The 20,108-nt window shown below is 45.2% G+C and overlaps 1 protein-coding gene across 1 annotated transcript in view; it reads right to left on the bottom strand.

The window, feature by feature from the left end:
* CALCR (calcitonin receptor) overlaps positions 1–20,108 on the bottom strand; it is a 173,907-nt gene that overhangs the window by 105,671 nt on the left and 48,128 nt on the right. The window contains exon 5 of the mRNA XM_083189448.1: positions 5,969–6,081. Within this exon, the coding sequence (XP_083045574.1) occupies positions 5,969–6,081 (113 nt within the window). The remainder of the gene's footprint in view (positions 1–5,968; positions 6,082–20,108) is intronic.

Here is a 20,108-nt window from a genome sequence, read left to right as displayed (position 1 = left end):
AGAGGTGAAATAGGGTATCTGAGAGGGATGTGCTGTCACATTGCAGCAATGCGAAACCCAACTGCTGAGCCTGTCAGCCACCTCCATCTCACTCCACCGCCTTTGTCCAGGAGTTCTCAGCCACCGGACACCTGTTCCTCAGGTTAACGAATCTGCATCAAATTAAAGAAGCTGCTGCTTGAGTAAATTGGGGGAAAATAGTGCAGAGAGAGACAGGTCGGTCTTTTTAATTCTTCGGCTTACTATTAAAGTTGTGTTTAAAACTAATGATTGCAGCGCTCCTGTATCCGTCTGAGCCTTCTAGTGGTTCTTGACAAAGTCCATCTGAGGACCACGGTCTGCTAAACCAAATACTCACGGAAACACTGCAGAATAGGAATTAGCAGATGTGAGCGTTAGAACGTGTAGCAAAGGTTACCGCTGCAGACATCCCACTGTTTGAAGAACGTTAAGTCAATAAGAGAGAACATCTGTTGTTTTATATCTTCAAAGTGCAATAATATGTAAATCTTGTCCGAAAACATCACGCTGCAATATTAACTAAAGCTTCGGGAGTTAGATAAACAGACTCAATTTACAATTTTTGTTCCAAATACTGAAAAAGGAACAAACACATACAATAAAGGTTACCATGTGTAACGGGACAAAACAGCCTAAAATATTTATACGCAAGATGCAAATGCCGATTTATTTTTTGCCAAAAGAATAATTTGTGTAGCTGAAAAATAAAACACTTGGTACACGCACACTAATGGCATTGCGATGTTGTACTTGGCTAATTTACACAACACGAATGTTTATCATTGTGTGTGATACGGTCCAAGTAATAGTAATGCATGGTGTTCTCTCTGTATTGTAAGAGACCACACACATATATCTGCGTTTAGTTTGGAAGTGTAAAGCACAATTAGAGGACAATAATGGGAACAACATCAAGTCGGATTAAAATAGAACAATTTAGCTTTGCTGAAATATATTATTCTTGGATTTGCCCAATGACATTGTATAATTGGTTTCGGTGGGTGTAGTAGGACTTGTCTGCATTAAGAAGGTTTACAGTCATCAGCCCGAAAGGAAGTACTGTATGTGAATACGGGCAATTGGCGAGCATGTGCCCTGGGTGTCTCAGCGCACACATATACAGTATCTCTCTCTCAGTAGTGATTACCAGGTGGGTGCCTGGCTGTAGCATTACCCCACGTGCTAGTGAAGTGCTGGTTACAGAAATACAACATCTTTTAACATTTTTGAACCAGGACCTGTGCAAGAGCCTGGTGGTAGTTTTTAATACGCAGGGGACCTCAGTAATGAACATTGTCATGTCTAGGTCAATCCCGGGGCATTTATTCAATCCCGGGATTGAAAAATGCTTAATTCCGGGATACACGGGATTGAGATTGTCAATATAATGATGAACTTTAATCCCCTCTGTCCCCCCCAAAGCCAGTGTTACTTACCCGGCCACCGGTGTGGGAGCTGGGGGCCGTTGGTGGTCTGGAGGCGGGCAGCGGTGCAGGAGCCGGGCGGCAGGTGTTGGGAGGCAGGTAGCGGTGCAGGAGCCGGGCGGCAGGTGTTGGGAGGCGGCAGTGGTGCAAGGGCAGGGCGGCAGTGGGGAGGAGGCAGGCAGCGGTGATGGTGAGCTGACAGCGATGGGGTCAGGTAACGGGTGGTGGTCTGGCGGGTGGGTGCAGAGCAGCACTCAGGGGTTTGGGAGCAGCCGGGCAGCGTCTGAGCTGGTCTCTCAGCGCTGCCTGGCATAAGATTTGCGCATGTGTAGGCCAATCCCGGAATTGGAAGCTCCAGTCCTGGGATTCAAATCCTGGTGTTTTTTGGGGCCAAATCCCAGGATCTCGCCTATCCCGATCCCGGGATTGGCCACCCTAGTCATGTCGACATTTTGTGTATGCCTTCCTTTTGTCAGTGCCAACCTAGACCAGTGATTCCCAATCTGGATGCAGGGCACTTGTAGGGGTGCCTTTAAATTGGAAAAACTAGTGCTGGTGGCTACCAATCATAAAATATGTGGAAAAACAGAAGTCAACCATCACCACATAATTAAAATGAAGGCCTTGATTCACATTCACTTGGAACGGAGTGAATTTGACCCCGTTCCAATGTTTGGGGAACTGCGCACGCATATTTGCACAGGTGCAGACCCCGGCAAGAAACAGCTTCAGTGAGTTATACATTCGCCGGGCCGTTCGTTGCAGGGAGGGAGGGCCGAGGGTGGGCAGGGGTGGGGACGTTGCTGGACAATGGGAACACCCACCATTTTATGGGCGTCCCCATGAAAACCCATGGAATTCTTGTGGGTATGCGGGTGTGCCCTTGTCCTTGGCGATGTGTGGAGAAAAATGTGATGGCCCATCCTCTTGCATGGTTATGTTATTTGCATTTATCTTGCTAACTTTTCATTTAACTATAGTGGTCTGTCCTAGTTTCTACTTATGGTCTTTAGAAAAAAATATATACATACCGGTATATATATATATATATATATATATATATATATATATATATATATATATATATAAACTTGTATGCATTTTGTCTGTCATCGTCTGTGGTTGGTTGGGCAACCCTTGCCTTTCTGCCAGGGTGTGGTCTGAGCAGAGAGTGGCAGTACAGTACATTATTACCATTGTTACAGTACAGGCAGTTGACACATCATCACAGCATCTGAATCCTCACCGTTATGTGGTATTACAGATGTATCAAACCCTCTAAAAAAGTGGGAGCAGCCAATCAGATTTTACAAACTTCAGTGGTCCTGCCTTTGTCAAGACAGTCCTGCTTTTTAGGTACTGGCTTGACGTCCCACCAGAGACTCCCCCCGGGACACTTTGGTCTGCTGATGGGCCTTTTCACAAAATAGTAAGCACTGGACACACACACTCCGGTGTGATGGTAAGGGGGGCATGTCATGAAGCCATGCAATCTGTTCCGACGTGCGCACGGATTGCGGCAAGGATGAGGCTGGACACAATTGTGTTAACAAATGATCCTTAGTCCACCCTCCTGCTGCTTCTCGGTCAGTGGCGGATTAGCCACGTGCCGATAGGGGTGGTCGCCCCCAGGTCCACACAAATCTGGGGGCTCCCACACCTGCCACCCCAGTAGGGTTAACACCCACTCCCCCCTATGTGGTTAAGAAACACCCCCCCCCCCCCCCCGTGCAGCCGGTACCTCCTGCCTTGCGGGTCCCGGCTCTCCCGGCTCCTGCTGCTTATAAGAAAAAGTGACATTCGGAGAATGGCTGCCCCCATACGAAGGACAGTTTTTGAGGATGCTAGAGGCGGCGGCCTCCTCTAGCATCCTCAAAAACTGTCCTTTGTATAGGGGCAGCCATTTTTCCGATTTTCCGATTGTCACTTTATTATAAGCAGCAGGAGCCCGGAGAGCCGGGACCCGCAAGACAGCCGGGATCCACAAGGCAGGAGGTACCAGCCGCTAGGGGGGGAAGTTAACCCTTTGGGGGGGGGGGGTTCTTAACCCCATAGGGGGGGGGGTGTTAACCCTACTGGGGGGGCGGGCCCTCAGACATTTTTGTCCAGGGCCCCCACACACCTTAATCCGGCCCTGTTCTCGGTGCAAAGTTTGACTCTGTGAATAAATGCTGTGAGCCTCATGTGCTAAATCAGAACAGACCATAATGACATAATTGTAATAAATTTGGTGCAGGTTCATATGTCTCATTTTCCGTTAGATAAATTAAACATGTAGCGTATTCTCCTTCCTACCTTATTCATTCACATCCAGTGCACTCTGAAGTCAGTCACATTAATTTTCTACTGTTTTTCTTGTACGCACTCATTTATTAAATTCAACAAGGACAGATCACATTTAACACCTGCATTACCAGCTATCTGTGCGGATCTCTAAGTAACTGCAAAATATTATTCATTATTCTCCTAGTTCTACTACACTTTATCTAGGTAACCCCTCTTCTATTACACACCACAGCATGTACCCATTTCTATAACTGCAGGGTGGGATTGTTAAGGTTAGGCTGCAGGATGGGAGGGATAGGATTAGGCTGCAGGATGGGGGTTACGGTGAGGCTGCAGGATGAGAGGGTTAGGGTTATGCTGCAGGAGGGGAGGGTTATGATTAGGCTGCAGGATGGGAGGGTTAGGATTAGGCTGCAGGATGGGAGGGTTAGCTTTAAACTGCAGGATGAGAGGGTTAGGGTTAGGCTACTGAAGGTGAAGGGTTAGAATTAAGCTGCAGGATGGGAGGGTTAGGCTGCAGAAGGGGAGGGTTATGATTAGGCTGCAGGATGGGAGGGATAGGATTAGTCTGCATGATGGGAGGGTTAGTGTTAGGCTGCATGATGGGAGGATTAGTGTTAGGCTGCAGGTTAGGAGGGTTATGGTTAGGCTGCAGGAGGGGAGTGTTAGGTTTAGGCTGCCGGATGGGAGGGTTAGGATTAGGCTGCAGGAGGGGACGGTTATGTTAGGCTGCAGGAGGGGAGGGTTAGGTTTAAGGTGCAGGATGTGGGATTAGGGTTAGACTGCAGGATGGGAGTGTTAGGATTAGGCTGCAGGAGGGGAGGGTTAGGTTTAAGGTGCAGGATGAGAGGGTTAGGATTAGGCTGCAGGAGGGGAGGGTTAGCTTTAAACTGCAGGATGAGAGGGTTAGGGTTAGGCTACTGAAGGTGAAGGGTTAGAATTAAGCTGCAGGATGGGAGGGTTAGGCTGCAGAAGGGGAGGGTTATGATTAGGCTGCAGGATGGGAGGGATAGGATTAGTCTGCATGATGGGAGGGTTAGTGTTAGGCTGCATGATGGGAGGATTAGTGTTAGGCTGCAGGTTAGGAGGGTTATGGTTAGGCTGCAGGATGGGGGGTTAGGGTTAGGCTGCAGGATGGGAGGGTTAGGATTAGGCTACAGGAGGGGAGGGTTATGATTAGGCTGCAGGATGGGGGTTAGGGTTAGGCTGCAGGATGGGGGGTTAGGGTTAGGCTGCAGGATGGGAGGGTTAGGATTAGGCTACAGGATGGGGGTTAGGCTGCAGGAGGGAGGGTTATGTTTAGGCTGCAGGATGGGGGGTTAGGATTAGGCTACAGGAGGGGGGGTTAGGGTTAGGCTGCAGAAGGTGAAAGGTTAGGATTAAGCTGCAGGAGGTGGAGGTTGTGGTTAGGGTGCTGGAAGTGCTGGTTAGGGTGAAGGATGACAGAGTATGGTTAAGCTGCAGGAAGGGGGAGGTTAGGGTTAGGGTGGGGGGTGGGCTGCAGGAGGAAGGGCCTTCTGCATGTAAAGCAGCACCTGTGAAGTTCACAGCAGGATCCAAGTGTGACCACTGCTCTGCTGCGCACCTGTTGATGAATTGACTCTACCAGGAGCCCTGCTAACATCTGCAATGGGGGAACTGCCCGGTACCACTCAGGCTGCGCTGCAGCAAGCAATGCGGCTGGACTCTGAGATGCTACCCAAAGGTAAACGTTGACACACACCATACTTGGGGTGAGGACAGAACTCCAACTTGCCTCAGGGCAATTGAGATGAACTTATGCCCCTGCTTCAAGGGGCTGATGAATGCACAGCACATAGCTCTGCATAATGGGAGCAGTGACATTGTGCTTCCCAAGGCATTGTGGGACATCCATAGGTATAATGTCACCTGCCCCAGGAGATAGGAAAGTCAGTTCTGTATCTGTGTAAAACTTAAGTAATGCTCTTCCATTTCTTAAAAAGGTTTCACATCCTGTGCAGCAACAGAGTATTTAAGTAACAGCAGTTACTTAAAAAATAATTTCTGCACATACTGTACAGTATGTAGGACTTGTTAAGTAATAGCAATGGCCTACTTACCAGCCTAAGTAATGCTAATACAGGATGTTACTTTAGAAATAGCTCATTTGAATTCAGTATGGCCACTTGCTTAGGATCTCTGAATGTATCTTACTGTACTAAGTATCCCATAAAAATCTAGGGCAATGTGTTCAAGCTATCGGAAAATAGTCTCACCTTGAGTTTCTCATCGGTAAAGGTATTGCACTGGCTGTAGTTGGACCACGTCCGGTTGCTCTCAGGGTGTCTAAACCAGTTTCCCGTCTCGTCGCAATACTTTGATGCCTTTTCTGCAAAATAACCAGTGAATGAAGTTAGTGTGCAAGGAATAATTCCCATAGAGAAACACAGCAGATTCCTCATCTATTGAGAATGGTGCGTACTGTATATAGTATAGTAATATAAGCAATGGGATTGGGCTATACCATGGATGGCCCTTATTCTGGTTGGCTCGCAAAGCAAACTAATGCCATGTTACTCCTCCCGCCGTCCATAGGAATGCCTGTCCCCCGCTTGTCGGCGACTTTCAGCGAGCCACTGATTCCACAAAGGGCTTCCTCCCCCCCCCCCATTGGTATAATGGCGACCAGGATTCCAATGTTGGAATACTGAACGTCGGTATCCCAGCCATTGATAAATCATAACAAACCTGCTGAAGTTACAGATTGCATTGTGTTATGTTGTTCCCTCATTGTGACAAGCTGGTAACTCGTGGTGAAAGTTCTAGCAAAAATAAAAAATGTTTTAATAACCTAACATCTAACATTATGCCCGATTCAGGTGCTTAAAAAGCAAAACTTCAACTGAGGCCGCCCAGCAGTGAGAGACCCACGAATGCAATTGCAATTTATGTGCAATCGCAGATATACTATTATGGCGCAGTGCATTGTGAAAGCATTTCTATGGTAGTCCCAGTGGCGTAGTATGAAGCCATGGCACCCGGAGCAAGCACATGTCAAGGTGCCGCCCCCCCCCCCACTCTCCCCGCCCCACTCCCCCCCCCCCATATATAAACTCACATGCTGTTGGCAGTGTCATGTAATGGGAGATTAAAATCCAAATTAAACCAGTGCAGAGGTGCATGTAACACTGCACAGTGAACAATGCTGTGGTTTCCCAGTCTCCATACATGTGACAGCCTACCTCGGCTCTCTGCGGGAGACCACTACCTGGGCTCTCTGCGGGAGACCACTTCCTAGACTCTCTGCGGGAGACCACTACCTGGACTCTCTGCGGGAGACCACTACCTAGGCTCTCTGCGGGAGACCACTTCCTAGACTCTCTGCGGGAGACCACTACCTGGACTCTCTGCAGGTCCTCTGTGCTGCCGTGTCTGCACAGACAGGGCTCAGCAGCTTCAGTGACACATCAGGCAGCACTGCACCTCTCTCTCTTTTCCTACCTCAGATCAAGCAGCACTGTGCCTCTCTCTGTTCCTGCCTCACATCAAGCGGTGCTGCGCCTCTCGCTCTTCCTGCTATGCACAGGCCAGTTGGCATGAAGAGAGAAGCGCAGGCAATAGTCACCCTCAAGAGCCCAGTTAGTAAGCTAATTACAGTAAGGCTACCGCCACATAGTGCCCTTTGAAATTTTCGGCACCTGCACCCTCCCTACGCCCTTGGTAGCCCCATGCCTGAGCAGCCTGGCTGCAAATGCAGGAACAGAGCTGCCATGTTTTGGCTTGGAGTGGCTGCATGTGATGTCATGTAGCCACCACGAACCGACCCAAAATGGTCCGGACATACCTGCATTATCTGGACTGTTTCCGCCCAATGCCACATCACTGCCACCCCCACCGCCACTTTTACCCCCTGCACATGCAAATTGATTTTCACACAATAGCCTGGCTTGCTGAATCAGGGCCATTGTGCACATTTCCATTGGAATCTCATGACCACTTAATCCCCCATGTATCAAAGCTTGGTGAAAGATAAAAAGTAAAGGGCTAAAGTACCAACCAGTTCAGCTTCTATTTGCTGTATTACATTTAAAAAATGTAAGCTAGGAGCTGATTTGTTGGTGCTGTGGCGAGATTTAATAGGATGAGAGATTCAGAAAGTGAGAGATTTGGTAAGAAATCGCCATTTTTTTTTCAAAGCGGCAATCATTTACACTGCAAAATCACACTGGGTTTGTAGTGTAAAGGATTGCCGCTTTAAAAAAAATGGTGATTTCTTACAAAGTCTCTCACTTTCTGAATCTCTCATCCTATTAAATTTCCCCATTTATTTCTCTCCAAAGTCACTTTAACAAGCTACATATGTAGCTGGGCTCATCTATCTCCGATCGCCACCGCTCGTTCCGTGACGGAATCATGTCAATTGCGATGGAAGTCCCACCTGGCACTTGGGGCGGGATAGATGAGGGTGGTTACATCTCTATAACAAAGCATGTATCACATCTACCTCAAATCTTACTGCCAGCATACGCTCATCTCAAAATATAAATGGAGGCTTTTTGGAGACACATTTTTGAATGGACTTGCATAGAAATCTAAATCCAGGATCCCCAGGAGCAGGGCTGGGCAACACCGGCCCTCCAGATGTTAGTGAACTACACATCCCAGCATGCCTTGCATCAGTTTCAGCATGGCCACATAGCAAAACTAATGCAAAGCATCCTGGGATGTGTAGTACACTAACGGTGTTGCCCAGCCCTGCCCAGCAGAATATCTTTACCGACTATCCTCATCCGTTATAAGGTCTCAAAATAGACCACATAAAAAATGAAAGATATCTACAAATAACTTTCTAAACCAAACCATTCTTACTGCAAGTCATTATGTACTGGCACTGAGGGGGACATTTTGGGAGTTCTGTTTCACATGGGATGTTGCTTATGGGCGACCAATCAGACACTATCTTTTATTTTCTAGAAGGTGCTAAATAAATAAATCTGATTGGTTGCCCATAGCAACATCCCATGAGTTGAACTCCTGAGTAAATTTCTCCCTGAGACTTCCAACAGGCCCCCCCTCAAATCTAGAAATGATCATTACGGGGATTTACACTGTGGTGGGGCAGAATTGTCCTCTTTGGAATCTGGATGAAGGTCGATGCTCGAAAGTCAAGAGGTCAACACTATATGGTCATACATGCATGAGCTCAACATAGACATAATGTCGACCAACGTAAAAGGTCGACATGAGTTTTTCCCTATTTTCTTTACTTTTTTCATACTTAACCATAAATGTGGTCCCTTATTGGGAATGTTAGAGTGTGCCAAGCTTAGCAGGGGATGCAGTACACTAATGGGGGGGGGGGGGGCGACACTGACACCCAAGAAGATTAAAAAAAATGTCCAAATTTTGCTTGTGTCAACATTTTCCAAGTCCTTGCCAATATTGGGTGAAATATTATTGGTAAATGGTACATTGATTGTAAGATTAAGTGGCCCATTTTCTAACTTTATTTTTGGTACTTGTGTATTATAGCGGCGCCCATCGCATACCATAAGGCATGCGATGGTATGCGATGCGATATCGCGCGATATTGTACAATGTCATACAATTTTAAAATTGTATGACATTGTGTATGGCATACAATGCCATACAATGCGATGCAATTAAAAATTGTATAAGCACCCTAATGGGTGCTTACAATGTGAAATGCACCCCCCCGCCATAAACGTGAACCCGAAGCGTGGCGAGCGCAGCGAGCCCGCGAGGGGCGGCGGTACGCGTCCTCCGACCTTTTCATACCCCCACTATCCACGTTGGCGTGGAGTTGAGAATAGAAAGTGTGGCGAGCGCAGCGAGCCACCGAGCCCGAAGCGTGGCGAGCGCAGCGAGCCCTGCGAGGGGACGCCGATACCTTCACAGGTATCGGCGTCCCCTCGCGGGCTTCACAGGTATCCGCTGGAGGTCGGAGGACGCGTATCGCCGCCCCTCGCGGGCTCGCTGCGCTTGCCACGCTTCGGGTTCACGTTTATAGTGGGGGGGTGGCGTGCATTTAACATTTTAAGCACCCATTTGGGTGCTTAAAAGCACCCTTTAGGGTGCTTATACAATGTTTCATCGCATAGGGGGCAAAAATCGCGTCGCATCGCATGCCATCGGGTGCATGGCATGCGATGCGATAAAAACATTGCGCGATGTACATCGGGGGCGCCGCTATAATACACAAGTACCTTATTTTTACTAAAATAATGTGAATTATTTTAGTTTCACCTGAATATACTAAAGGGCTTTTGGACATGTTTTCATGAAAAACTTTTTAGTAAGCAGATCGCATTTCCCATACTTATAATGGGAAATGTGATCAGGTCAAATGTAAAAAAAAAAAAAAATGAAAAAAAAAACACAAAAAAACGCATTGGGTCTTGTGATAACAACGCCATCTTCAGTTGGCGAATCACAGGGCACCAATGCAAATTCTGAGCTTCTGCACAGCTTTCTCTGCTCCAAGGCAGAGAAAGCTGTGCGGGGTGACGGGGCCACAGTGATCAGGTGTGTGTCTCTAATGGACACATAGGCTGATCACAGTGTAAAAAAAAAAAAAACAACAACAGGGAGCAGCTAATCAGCTGTGTCTATAATATAAATGCTATTTTGGGCACAGGTGACTAAAAGAGGTGTCATGAGTTCAGCGTGTTGACCAAGGAGATCAACCCAGAACATGGCCCCAGAGACCGGCCGGTAGCCAGGGGACAGGTATGCTATTATCTGACAGGAGATTGTTTGTTGTTGTACAAATCATTTACTGACAGATGATGTCATTGTTTGACTCTTCTCAGAAACATGTAAGCGTGCGCTATACAATTTACACCTCATATACATAAAAAACATGCACGGGAATAACTTAAATATGCATTGATGTACAATGGAGTGAGATCATTATGCAGTACTAGCCAGATTTAAATAAATTACAATAAATCATTGCGCGTTTTATTACATTTCTCCAAAATTCTCTTTTGTCAGCAAAAAGCGCGCTGACCCACGAGGGATGTGTCGGCTTGTTGTGTAACTGAATGAGAAGTCAACATTATGGTAATGTATAGGAAGACAGGCGGTTGCCACAAATTTACATTGTCAGGTTGAAAAATGAGGAAGGTCCGTCACGTTTAACATGTTACAAGCTCCGGCTGTATTGATCCACAGAATGGCATACAAAATACCATTGACATAGGTGTCAGTTTACCAAATCAACAGGGTTAGAGTCCTTCGAGACAGCAACGGACTGGGCTGGTGTATCAGTCATGGCATCTGTACATGCGTGCGACCTTTGTCGCGCAAAAGTGCACACACCAGGCACACGGGCACGCACACATGCACCGACTCTTCCGGCTTGCAGAGGGGAATAGCAGCGTGTGATGCCCCCCCTCTCTCCTAGATGTCGGCAGCCCACAGAGAGAGCCGCTGTGAGTCCAGCGGCTCTCTCTGTGCGCCGATCAGGAGGCAGAGCCTCCACCTTACAAGAAGAAATCGGCCCACCTGGCAATCGGCCTGTCTGGCATTTGCTTCCTGACCCCATAATTGCCAATTCGTACCTTATGTTCTTTATCCCGGCAAGAACCCACTTTTAAATCCATCACGAGCTTGCTTGGTAAGGCGTTCTATCACCAAATGTAATTGGGTGTGAGAATTAGAAAGACATTTTGGGAGAGTTTTCCCATTTTTTAAAAGCGGCAATCAATTAAATGGCAAAAAACCTGGTTTTGCAGTGTAAATGATTGCCGCTTTAAAACAAGTGGGAAAACTTTCCCCAAATCTCTCAATTTCTGATTCTCGCACCCCCTACTTCTATCCATGAGGACTGCGAAGTGCATCTATCCTATTTTATGCCTGATTGAAACTGTTAAGGTGCATACGTACATACTGTACAATTTTTTTGACCAATTTCGTTCATTTTGGTCCTCCTGAACGATATTGGTCAATATCTTTCCTTTTGTATGCGACGAACGACGAATAATGATGCGCGTACACGCCAGTTGTTCATCAAGGTTGTTTGTCAACTGTGCATGCAGCTCAATTTGGATATCTTTCCTCTTTTCGTCAACATCTTTCATCAACATCTTTCATCCAGGACACTGGGTTCAAGGGAAATTGGTCATCAATGTCTTTCAGTGTGCACACTGATAGATATTTTGACCAATATCATTCAGAAGTGCCAAAATGAACTAAATTGGCCAAAAAAAATTGAACAGTGTGTATGCACCTTTTATCTTTGTGGCAGCCTCCTGACACTAAGTAGGCAGTTGGCTAAATTGTAGAGCCAGGTGAAGTCATTACAAGTCATGGCCACAATAATAATACTGATAATTGGGGAGATCTGAGATAATAAAGGATTTATTATACCAGTAGGCAGTTGGCTAAATTGTAGGCTGGCTTATAGCACTGAGGGGTAGATTTATTAAGCTCAGTGAAGTGATAAACTGTCTGATTTTTATCACCTGCCAATCAGCTCCTACCTGTCATTTTTCAAACCAAGCCTGTAACTTCACAGGTAGGAGCTGATTGGCCGGTGATAAAAAACAGACACATTATTACTTCACCGAGCTTAATAAATCTGCCCCTCAGTGCTATAAGCCAGCCTACAATTTAGCCAACTGCCTACTGGTATAATAAATCCTCTATTATCTCAGATCTCTCCAATTATCAGTATTATTATTGTGGCCATGACTTGTAATGACTTTACCTGGCTCTACAGTACGTTAAACTTTAGCAGCCATTGTTGCATATTTTTGGTTCCCTAGCCACAAATAGATTTATTAATGCTGTATCTTCAATTATATTCCAGGTTTTAAGGATGTCCATACTCGGGTACAGTATATGTGCTATAGATCAGGGGCTGCTTTGGGGTCAGAAATGAAGGAACTGTGCAAGATATCGGAGATATATTCTGTATAGACAAAGGATACACTTTGAGTCTTCTTTTTTTTTTTGTATAACAATTTTATTGGAAATGAATGGAATAAAGATGATATACACCAGTGATGTTCAACCTTTTTACCTTGCCGCACACTAAATAAGACTTTAAAATTGCCAAGGCACACCATGAGATCCCCACAGGGAAAAACACATTGGCCCCCACAGGAAAAAAACAAACCTATTGCCCCCCACATTCAAAACAATCACACTGGTCCCCACAGGTAACAAAAATAAAATACATTGGCCCTTTACATGAAAGGAAGAGACCAGTAAATAACACTTGAACTGGTGGTGTCTGTAAACAGGTTTGGGCTTCTCTAGATGTGGGGGCACACTTGAGAACAGCTCAAGGCACACTAGTGTGCCACGGAACACTGGTTGAAAAATACTGATATACACAATATTATCATCTTAACGTTGTAACTTGTACTGTATATGCGGATATTCATTTCAGGTTTTCTAAAATTTTGGGAAGGGAAAAGGTAAAATAAACAAGGGATGTATGGGAAAAAGGGAGAGGAAATGGGAGAGGAGGGGTAACCCGGACTTATATAGCAATATTAGGCAATATTAGGCATAGGCAACAGAGTCACCAGTTCATGGTCACTCACTAGAAAGACTTCTAGTGAGTGACCACGTGGTATTTTCAAATATTTTCATAATACATCTTCTGGCAGATACATCAAATATTGTTCCCATTTATCATTAAATTTTTCTACACCCTTTTCAATATTATAGCAAGCAGTACGTCTATCGTAATGTTGGTATAACCTTAGTTCAGTTTTCAACATTTCAATAGATGGGCTCACTTTTTCTAACCATTGTCTCAATATCAGTGACCTGGCTAATGTAGTAAGTGTAGTCAGAAAAGGTAGTGATTTAACTCTGATTACATCTGGAGACCATGGCGTGAAGTTGGCCAACAACAATGGCTTCCATGAAAATGGGAGTTTGGTCTTTGTGATGGTTTGAATCAGATTATGGATTTTGTGCCAAAAGTGTTTTATTTTGGGGCAATGCCATATATTATGTTTAGAAGTGCCAAAAAAGTAGTACAATTTGGGCAGGTAGAAGAGGCAGAGTTATGAAAATGACTCCATTGGGCTTGAGAGATGTGAATTTCTTGTAATTTGGCCGACTTCAATCAATTTAGCACACGGGGAAGTTGTTTAAAGACGATATCTGGTGGGAGGAAAATCTGGAAAGTTATGTGTCCATGAAGACCATAATTTACTCCATATTTTGTCAGTGTTCGAAGATAGAGGGGGAAATTTACTAAAGGAAATTTGTAAAAAAATAGGTGTATTTGTATCCAGAAATACACTTATTTTTTACATTTACTATCCCGAAAATACGGCAATTCGTATTCGTATTGATAGAACATCAATACGACTACGAATTGCAGTATTTTCGTTATAGTAAATGTCAAAAATAAGTGTATTTCTGGAAACAAATACACCTATTTTTTTACAAATTTCCTTTAGTAAATTTCCCCCAGAAGGTCAGAATAAATGTAACGTAGTTTAAATTTTATCGAATCTGCTAACTGAAACAAGGAAATTAAAGGGGAAGGAGTAGTGTAATGTAAAAGCTCATTATAGTCTCCCGGTTGAACTTTGCTGTGTATGTAATGCCGAATTTGAAGGTAAACAAAAAAAAATGGGAATTGGGAATGTTAAACATATCTAATTGTTGGAATGAGTACAATCTGCCTTCAGGATCGAAAACCTGTCGTATGGATGCTAATCCTTTTTGTTTCCAGTGCTGATAAAATGAAATGGATAATGATGGGAGAAAATCAGGATTACCCCATAGTGCAAAGGCGTAACTACCATAGGTGCAACGGGTGCAACTGCTATGGGGCCCAGAGCTGAAGGGGGCCCATCTTTACAGTCTAAGGTATATGTGCTATATTCATTTATTACCAACAGTTGCTAAATAGGGGGCCTATACAAACTTTTGCTATGGGGCCTATGAATGTCTAGTTACGCCTCTGCCATTGTGGGAAAAATTTGGTCACGTTCGGATTTGAGCTCAATCGTTTGTGAATGACAGACCATGCCGCATACACCCCTTTGAAGAACAGATTCTTTGCGTATCCCTCCGGGAGGATGGGAACGTTTCAAATGTAAAAGAGCTGCAGGTGCATACGGGGCAAATAAGGCTTCTTCAAGAAGTTTATTAGTAAATTGAGAGCGGCCTAAGCACCAGTCTAATATATATATCTAAATGCTGCTGCACAGGGTAGCCCCAAGCCTCCTTTTAGTTTTGGTTGACAGAGTCTATGAATCGCTATACAAGATTTCTTGGACCGCCAAATAAATCCACGAAAAAATGTCATGCATTTCTCTGAAACGGATTTAGGGATAAAAAAAGGGAGCATTTGGCTAATTTTGGGAAAAGAATGCTCTTAATCACAGTGATTCTTCCAAGCAGTGACAATGGAATGGGTTCATCCACTGAAACTTTTTTTGTTCAATTTTGGAAATTACAGGGGGAAAATGTGCATCATATATTTTTGAAATTTGTGGGGTAATGTAGATGTATATGTAGCCTATGTCTATACCATCAAATTGTTCATGATTACGGAGAGCTATAGCTAGAGGTTCCAGTACTAAAGCAAAAAGTAAAGGGGAGAGAGGGCACCCTTGTCTGGTTCCTCTTTGTATTGATATGGGGGAGAAAGATAATTATTGGCAGCCACTGCAGACGAGGACACAGAGTTAAGGGTACAGATAAGATTTACAAAGTCAGATGGGAAACCAAATCTAGTAAGCATTTCATATAGATGGTCCCAGACCACAAGGTCGAAAGCCTTCTCAGCATCTAGAGAAATAAGTAATTGTAAAGTATCTTCATGGATATAATCCAGATGCTGTAAAAGAGCATGTTAGAAATTGCATTACGTCCCCAAATAAAGCCAGTTTGGTCCTCGTGTACAATAGACGGCAACATTACCTTCAGTCTAGGGATGCCAATCCCGGGGCATTTTTTCAATCCCGGGATCCGGGATTGAAAAATGCTCAATCCCGGGATTCCCGGGATCCCGGGATCGGCATCCTTAGTTTCCTGGCGTGTACCCGATACCCACCCCCACACCAGCCGACCCGCAGATTTACTTACATGGGCGGGCGGGCGGCCGGGAGTGGAGGTGGGTTCTGAGGTGCACGGTGCCGTCGGGCTCGTGCACCTCCTCATCTCATCATCACTGCAGCGGGAGGAAGGCGCAGGACCGGCGTCGGTGAAGGGGCGGGCTGGCCGGCGCAGGAGGAGAGGTGGGGGGCGGGCGGCCAGGAGGAGCGTCAGTAGTGTGGGCAGTAGTCAGTAGTGTGGGCAGCGTGCGTGGCCTGCGCAGCGTGACCGTCACGCTGCGCAGGACGCACGCAGGGGTCTGAAACATCCGGGCACTGGGCAGTGTCTGAGCGAGTGCTCAGACGCTGCCCGGTATTAGACTGCGCATGCGCAGTCTAATACCGAAATCCCGGGATTGGATACTCCAATCCCGGGATTGAAATCCCGGACTTTTTAGGGCCAAATCCCGGGATCCCGCCGATCCCGATCCCGGGATTGGCCACCCTACTTCAGTCTGTTGGCAATTATTTTAGTAAAAATGTAATTATCGACATTTAATAATGAAATAGGGCGATAGGAGGATGGGAGCAAAAGGTTCTTTTTTGGTTTTGGGAGGAGTTTGATAATGGCGTGATTAAAATAAGGCGGAAGGGGGCCACCTGACAAAAGGGAATTATAAAAGGAAGTGAGTATAGGGCTAATGGATTGTGAGAGACACTTGTAGAACTCTGCGGTATAGCCATCCGGTCCGGGTGACTTACCAGATTTAAGATCTTTTAACACAGCAAGAACTTCACTTTCTGAAATTGGGGTCATAAGGAAGGATGCGTGATCTTCGGCTAAATAAGGGCTAAACGAGGGTGACTAAGAGTGGGCCAAAAACATTGCTTTTGGTTCAAATCGATGGGCTTTTGAGTGTATAGATTAGTATAAAACGTGTGTAATACATTAATAATTTTGGGGCCTGAGGTACGTAGCATGCCAGATTCATCTTGTAAAGCACGATTGATGGAAAAGGACCGCTCACCATTCAAGAGATTAGATAAAAGTTTGCTATTTTTATTACCATGTAGGTGGAATTGATATTTATTATTATTAATCCGTCTATCTCCAGTCAATTGGACTAGAGAGTCTAAGTTTATCCTGCAATATCTAAATTTAGCAGAATGAGCAGGGTTGGGAGTACGTTTCATATCCTCGTAGGCTCGAGATAATTCTGCCCACAATAACTGTGCATCACGTATTTTATTTAGGTGATGCTTGTTGTGATGAGCCATATAAGATAGTAATCTGCCTCTCAGCACTGCCTTCGCTGTTCGCCAATAAAGGGCTGGGTTTTCCTGATGTTGGGAATTGGACATATTCATTCCATGCCGATTGGAATAGCGGGAGGGGGGGTCCGCAAATCGTGGGAGGGGGCTTGGGTCCGCAAATCACGGGAGGGGGGACGCAGTGAATCGGGGGTCCCGAGGGGTGCCGCGAATCACGGGAGGGGGGGTTGCGGGGGTCCCGGGAATCGCGGGAGGGGGGGTCGCGGGGTCCCGCGAATGGGGGGAGGGGGGTCGCGGGGGTGCTGCGAATCGTGGGAGGGGGGTCTTGGGTGTCCGGGGGGGGGGTTTGCTGGCAGAGGGGAGGGTGGGGTGCGGTAATAATGGTGGATGGTGGCTGTGGAGTAATGGTGGATGGTGGGCGTGTACTGTAGCCCTGGCTGGGCGGGGGGAGGTGATGTAAAGGGGGTGGGATGTGTAGAACACTTTTCCCTGGGGGGGGCGGGTTTGTGTATCCTGCTGGGCGGGAATGTTAGCTACACAGGGGATGAGTGACAGATCTGGCTAAATTTATAAGAGATGATATAATTTTACGGCGTTTTGCTGAAGAATTAATGCCATGGACGTTCCAGGAGTTATAGTTAGGTTAGCCATGATGTATAATGGAGAGAGCCTTAAACAGACCACCAGCGAGCAGACCACCCAGGAGTATAACAATTGCAAATGAGCGGTCACAGATCTGATGCACTTAGTACAATAACTCTAGAAATAATGTGATAATAATTGTGAAGATACTCTGTTGAACTAAGCTCATTAATGTAATTAGAAGTACGGGAGGGCAGGGAAAAGGAAGGGAGAAAACTGTGGGGCTGTTAAATCTATAAAAATGCAGGGATGTAAGAAATACAAAAATAAGGGGATATAAGTAAGGAAATTCCATACTGTAGTAAACAATAGGATCTGGGGCCTCCTTACATCAAACCCCTGTAGGAATTTTCAACAAAACAGCAACTGCCAATATAAGGTAAATAAATGCAGTCAGAATATTCACAAAATGGTAAACATCAAATGAAAGAACTTATTTTAGGCCAAGACATAAAGATAAGGCAGACAGATAATATATGTGACAGCTATACTTAGCCCAGTACAGGTGTCATCAACATAGGTAGAAGTCGGGCATCGTAGTAGAGCAATGGTATGTTGAACAGTCCATTATTAGTCGAAGTTCGAACAGAAGAGCATGGACCAATTAAACAGAAGAGGCTCGTTGGGAAGCGTCAGATTCTTCTAAGAAGGATAAGATGTCTGCAGGTTTAGAAAAGTCCTTGAATCCCGATTCAGTGAATATGCGAAGTCTGGCTGGAAACAGGAGGGCAAATTTACGTTGTGCTTGAATTAGTTTAGAACACACCGGTGACATCTCTTTTCAGGCCCGTGAGACTTCGGCAGAGTAGTCTTGAAAAATGAAAAGACAATGTTGCTGCCACTCAATTTTGTCAATTTCACGTGCCGCCACCCAAATGGCAGATTTATTAACTGAATTTAAGCACCGAAATATAACAGTGCGCAGTTTTTTGGAATCACGAACCGGACCCAATCTGTGCACTCGTTCCACTGTGAAATTGGGAATATCAGAGGATAAGTCGATAATTTGTAAAAGGTAAGAGCTGATAAAAGTGTATAAGTCTGGACCCTTAAGGCTTTCCGGAAGGCCGACTATACGAAGATTATTGCGACGAGAGCGATTTTCCAAATCATCCAACTTAGCAAGGAGTTGATGATTAGTGTCCCGTGTTTGATCTAGTTCCTGTTGTATATCGAACAGTTCCCTAAGGGCAGCAGAAAGTTTATTTGCCTGAATTTCCATAATAGGGGTGATGGGTAGATTTATTAAGCTCGGTGAAGTGATAAAGTGTCTATTGCCAGGGTGCCTTCCTAGGCCCAGTAGTGTGGTCCAAATGTAGAGAAGGGGGCAAGGCGGCACTTACTCAGACTTGTAGTAATATCAGTAATAATTATGGTGCTGGAACCATTAATAGTCAACATTTCAGTTTTATTATAAAAATCTTTTGTTGGTTCTGATGAAAGTTTTTTGTAATAAAACTGAAATGGTTAATAAGACCTGCATTACAGTGCATAGGAGATAATGTATTAATCAATATACCGTGTCTGGATTTTATTTATTCTTTATTGATCATAATGCCTGTGTATAGACCGTGTACATATATATATATATATATGTGTGTGTGTGTGTGTGGCGGGGGGGGGGGGGGTTATCACATTTTTTCTTTACTACATCCCACCCGAAATCAGGTAATGTGTCGTGGGAGGCTGGCTTCCCGTCCTGGCCACGTTGCACTCTTACCTGACCTCTTGTGTCCCTCAGCATCCTTCTCCTCCTTGCGGACAGGCTTGTTGCAGATTCTGTAATGCAGTTGGCAATGTCCAGGTGTCCCACAGCGCATCAACACTTTGGCGCGGCTGGCAGGAGAGCATTATTGCAAGATCCCGCTCTCCCTTTGTCCCATCCTCAGTGGTGCTGGTGGTCTCATAAAGTGGGTGCAGATCTATCTCCAACGCATATCGGCACTCAGGCCTTCCACTCTCCCCGAGGAAGGCCTAATCGTCAACACGCATCATAGAGAATGATAACCAGAATTTGATTGGTTGCTATGGCAACATCACCAATTTTCATTTTTAGAAGCTTTCATAAATTTACCTCAACACTTTAAAGGTATTTTTCGGAGAGTTGAAAGCATCTCGCTGTAAATAGGGGCCATTTTGTAGCTGTCATTCATGTGTAATGTGTTTCCCAGAAATAATGTTTTCATTCACCTCTGTGTTTCATTTAAATGTTTATAGAGTCTAAAGTTTTCTTTCAAATTACCAGTTTGCTATGTGCGGCTAATACATTATAATTCTGCCCACAGTGGCTGAAAGACGTTTAATCATCCAGATTTTATGCATTTAGTCAGTTTCACCTCGAATAGAAAAGCAGATTATATTTCAGGCTCCAGACTGGTTGTGCCCGAGCAATCTGTTCTAGTCCCAGTAATTGAGATAAACATTAATACTTTTGTATATATTTCTTCAGATTTAGGAACATAAG

The sequence above is a fragment of the Crinia signifera genome, chromosome 5 (assembly GCF_055691185.1).
Source record: "Crinia signifera chromosome 5, ASM5569118v1, whole genome shotgun sequence".
Taxonomy (NCBI): domain Eukaryota; kingdom Metazoa; phylum Chordata; class Amphibia; order Anura; family Myobatrachidae; genus Crinia; species Crinia signifera.
Note: the sequence above shows the minus strand (reverse complement) of the source record. Positions and strands in the feature narration are given on the sequence as shown.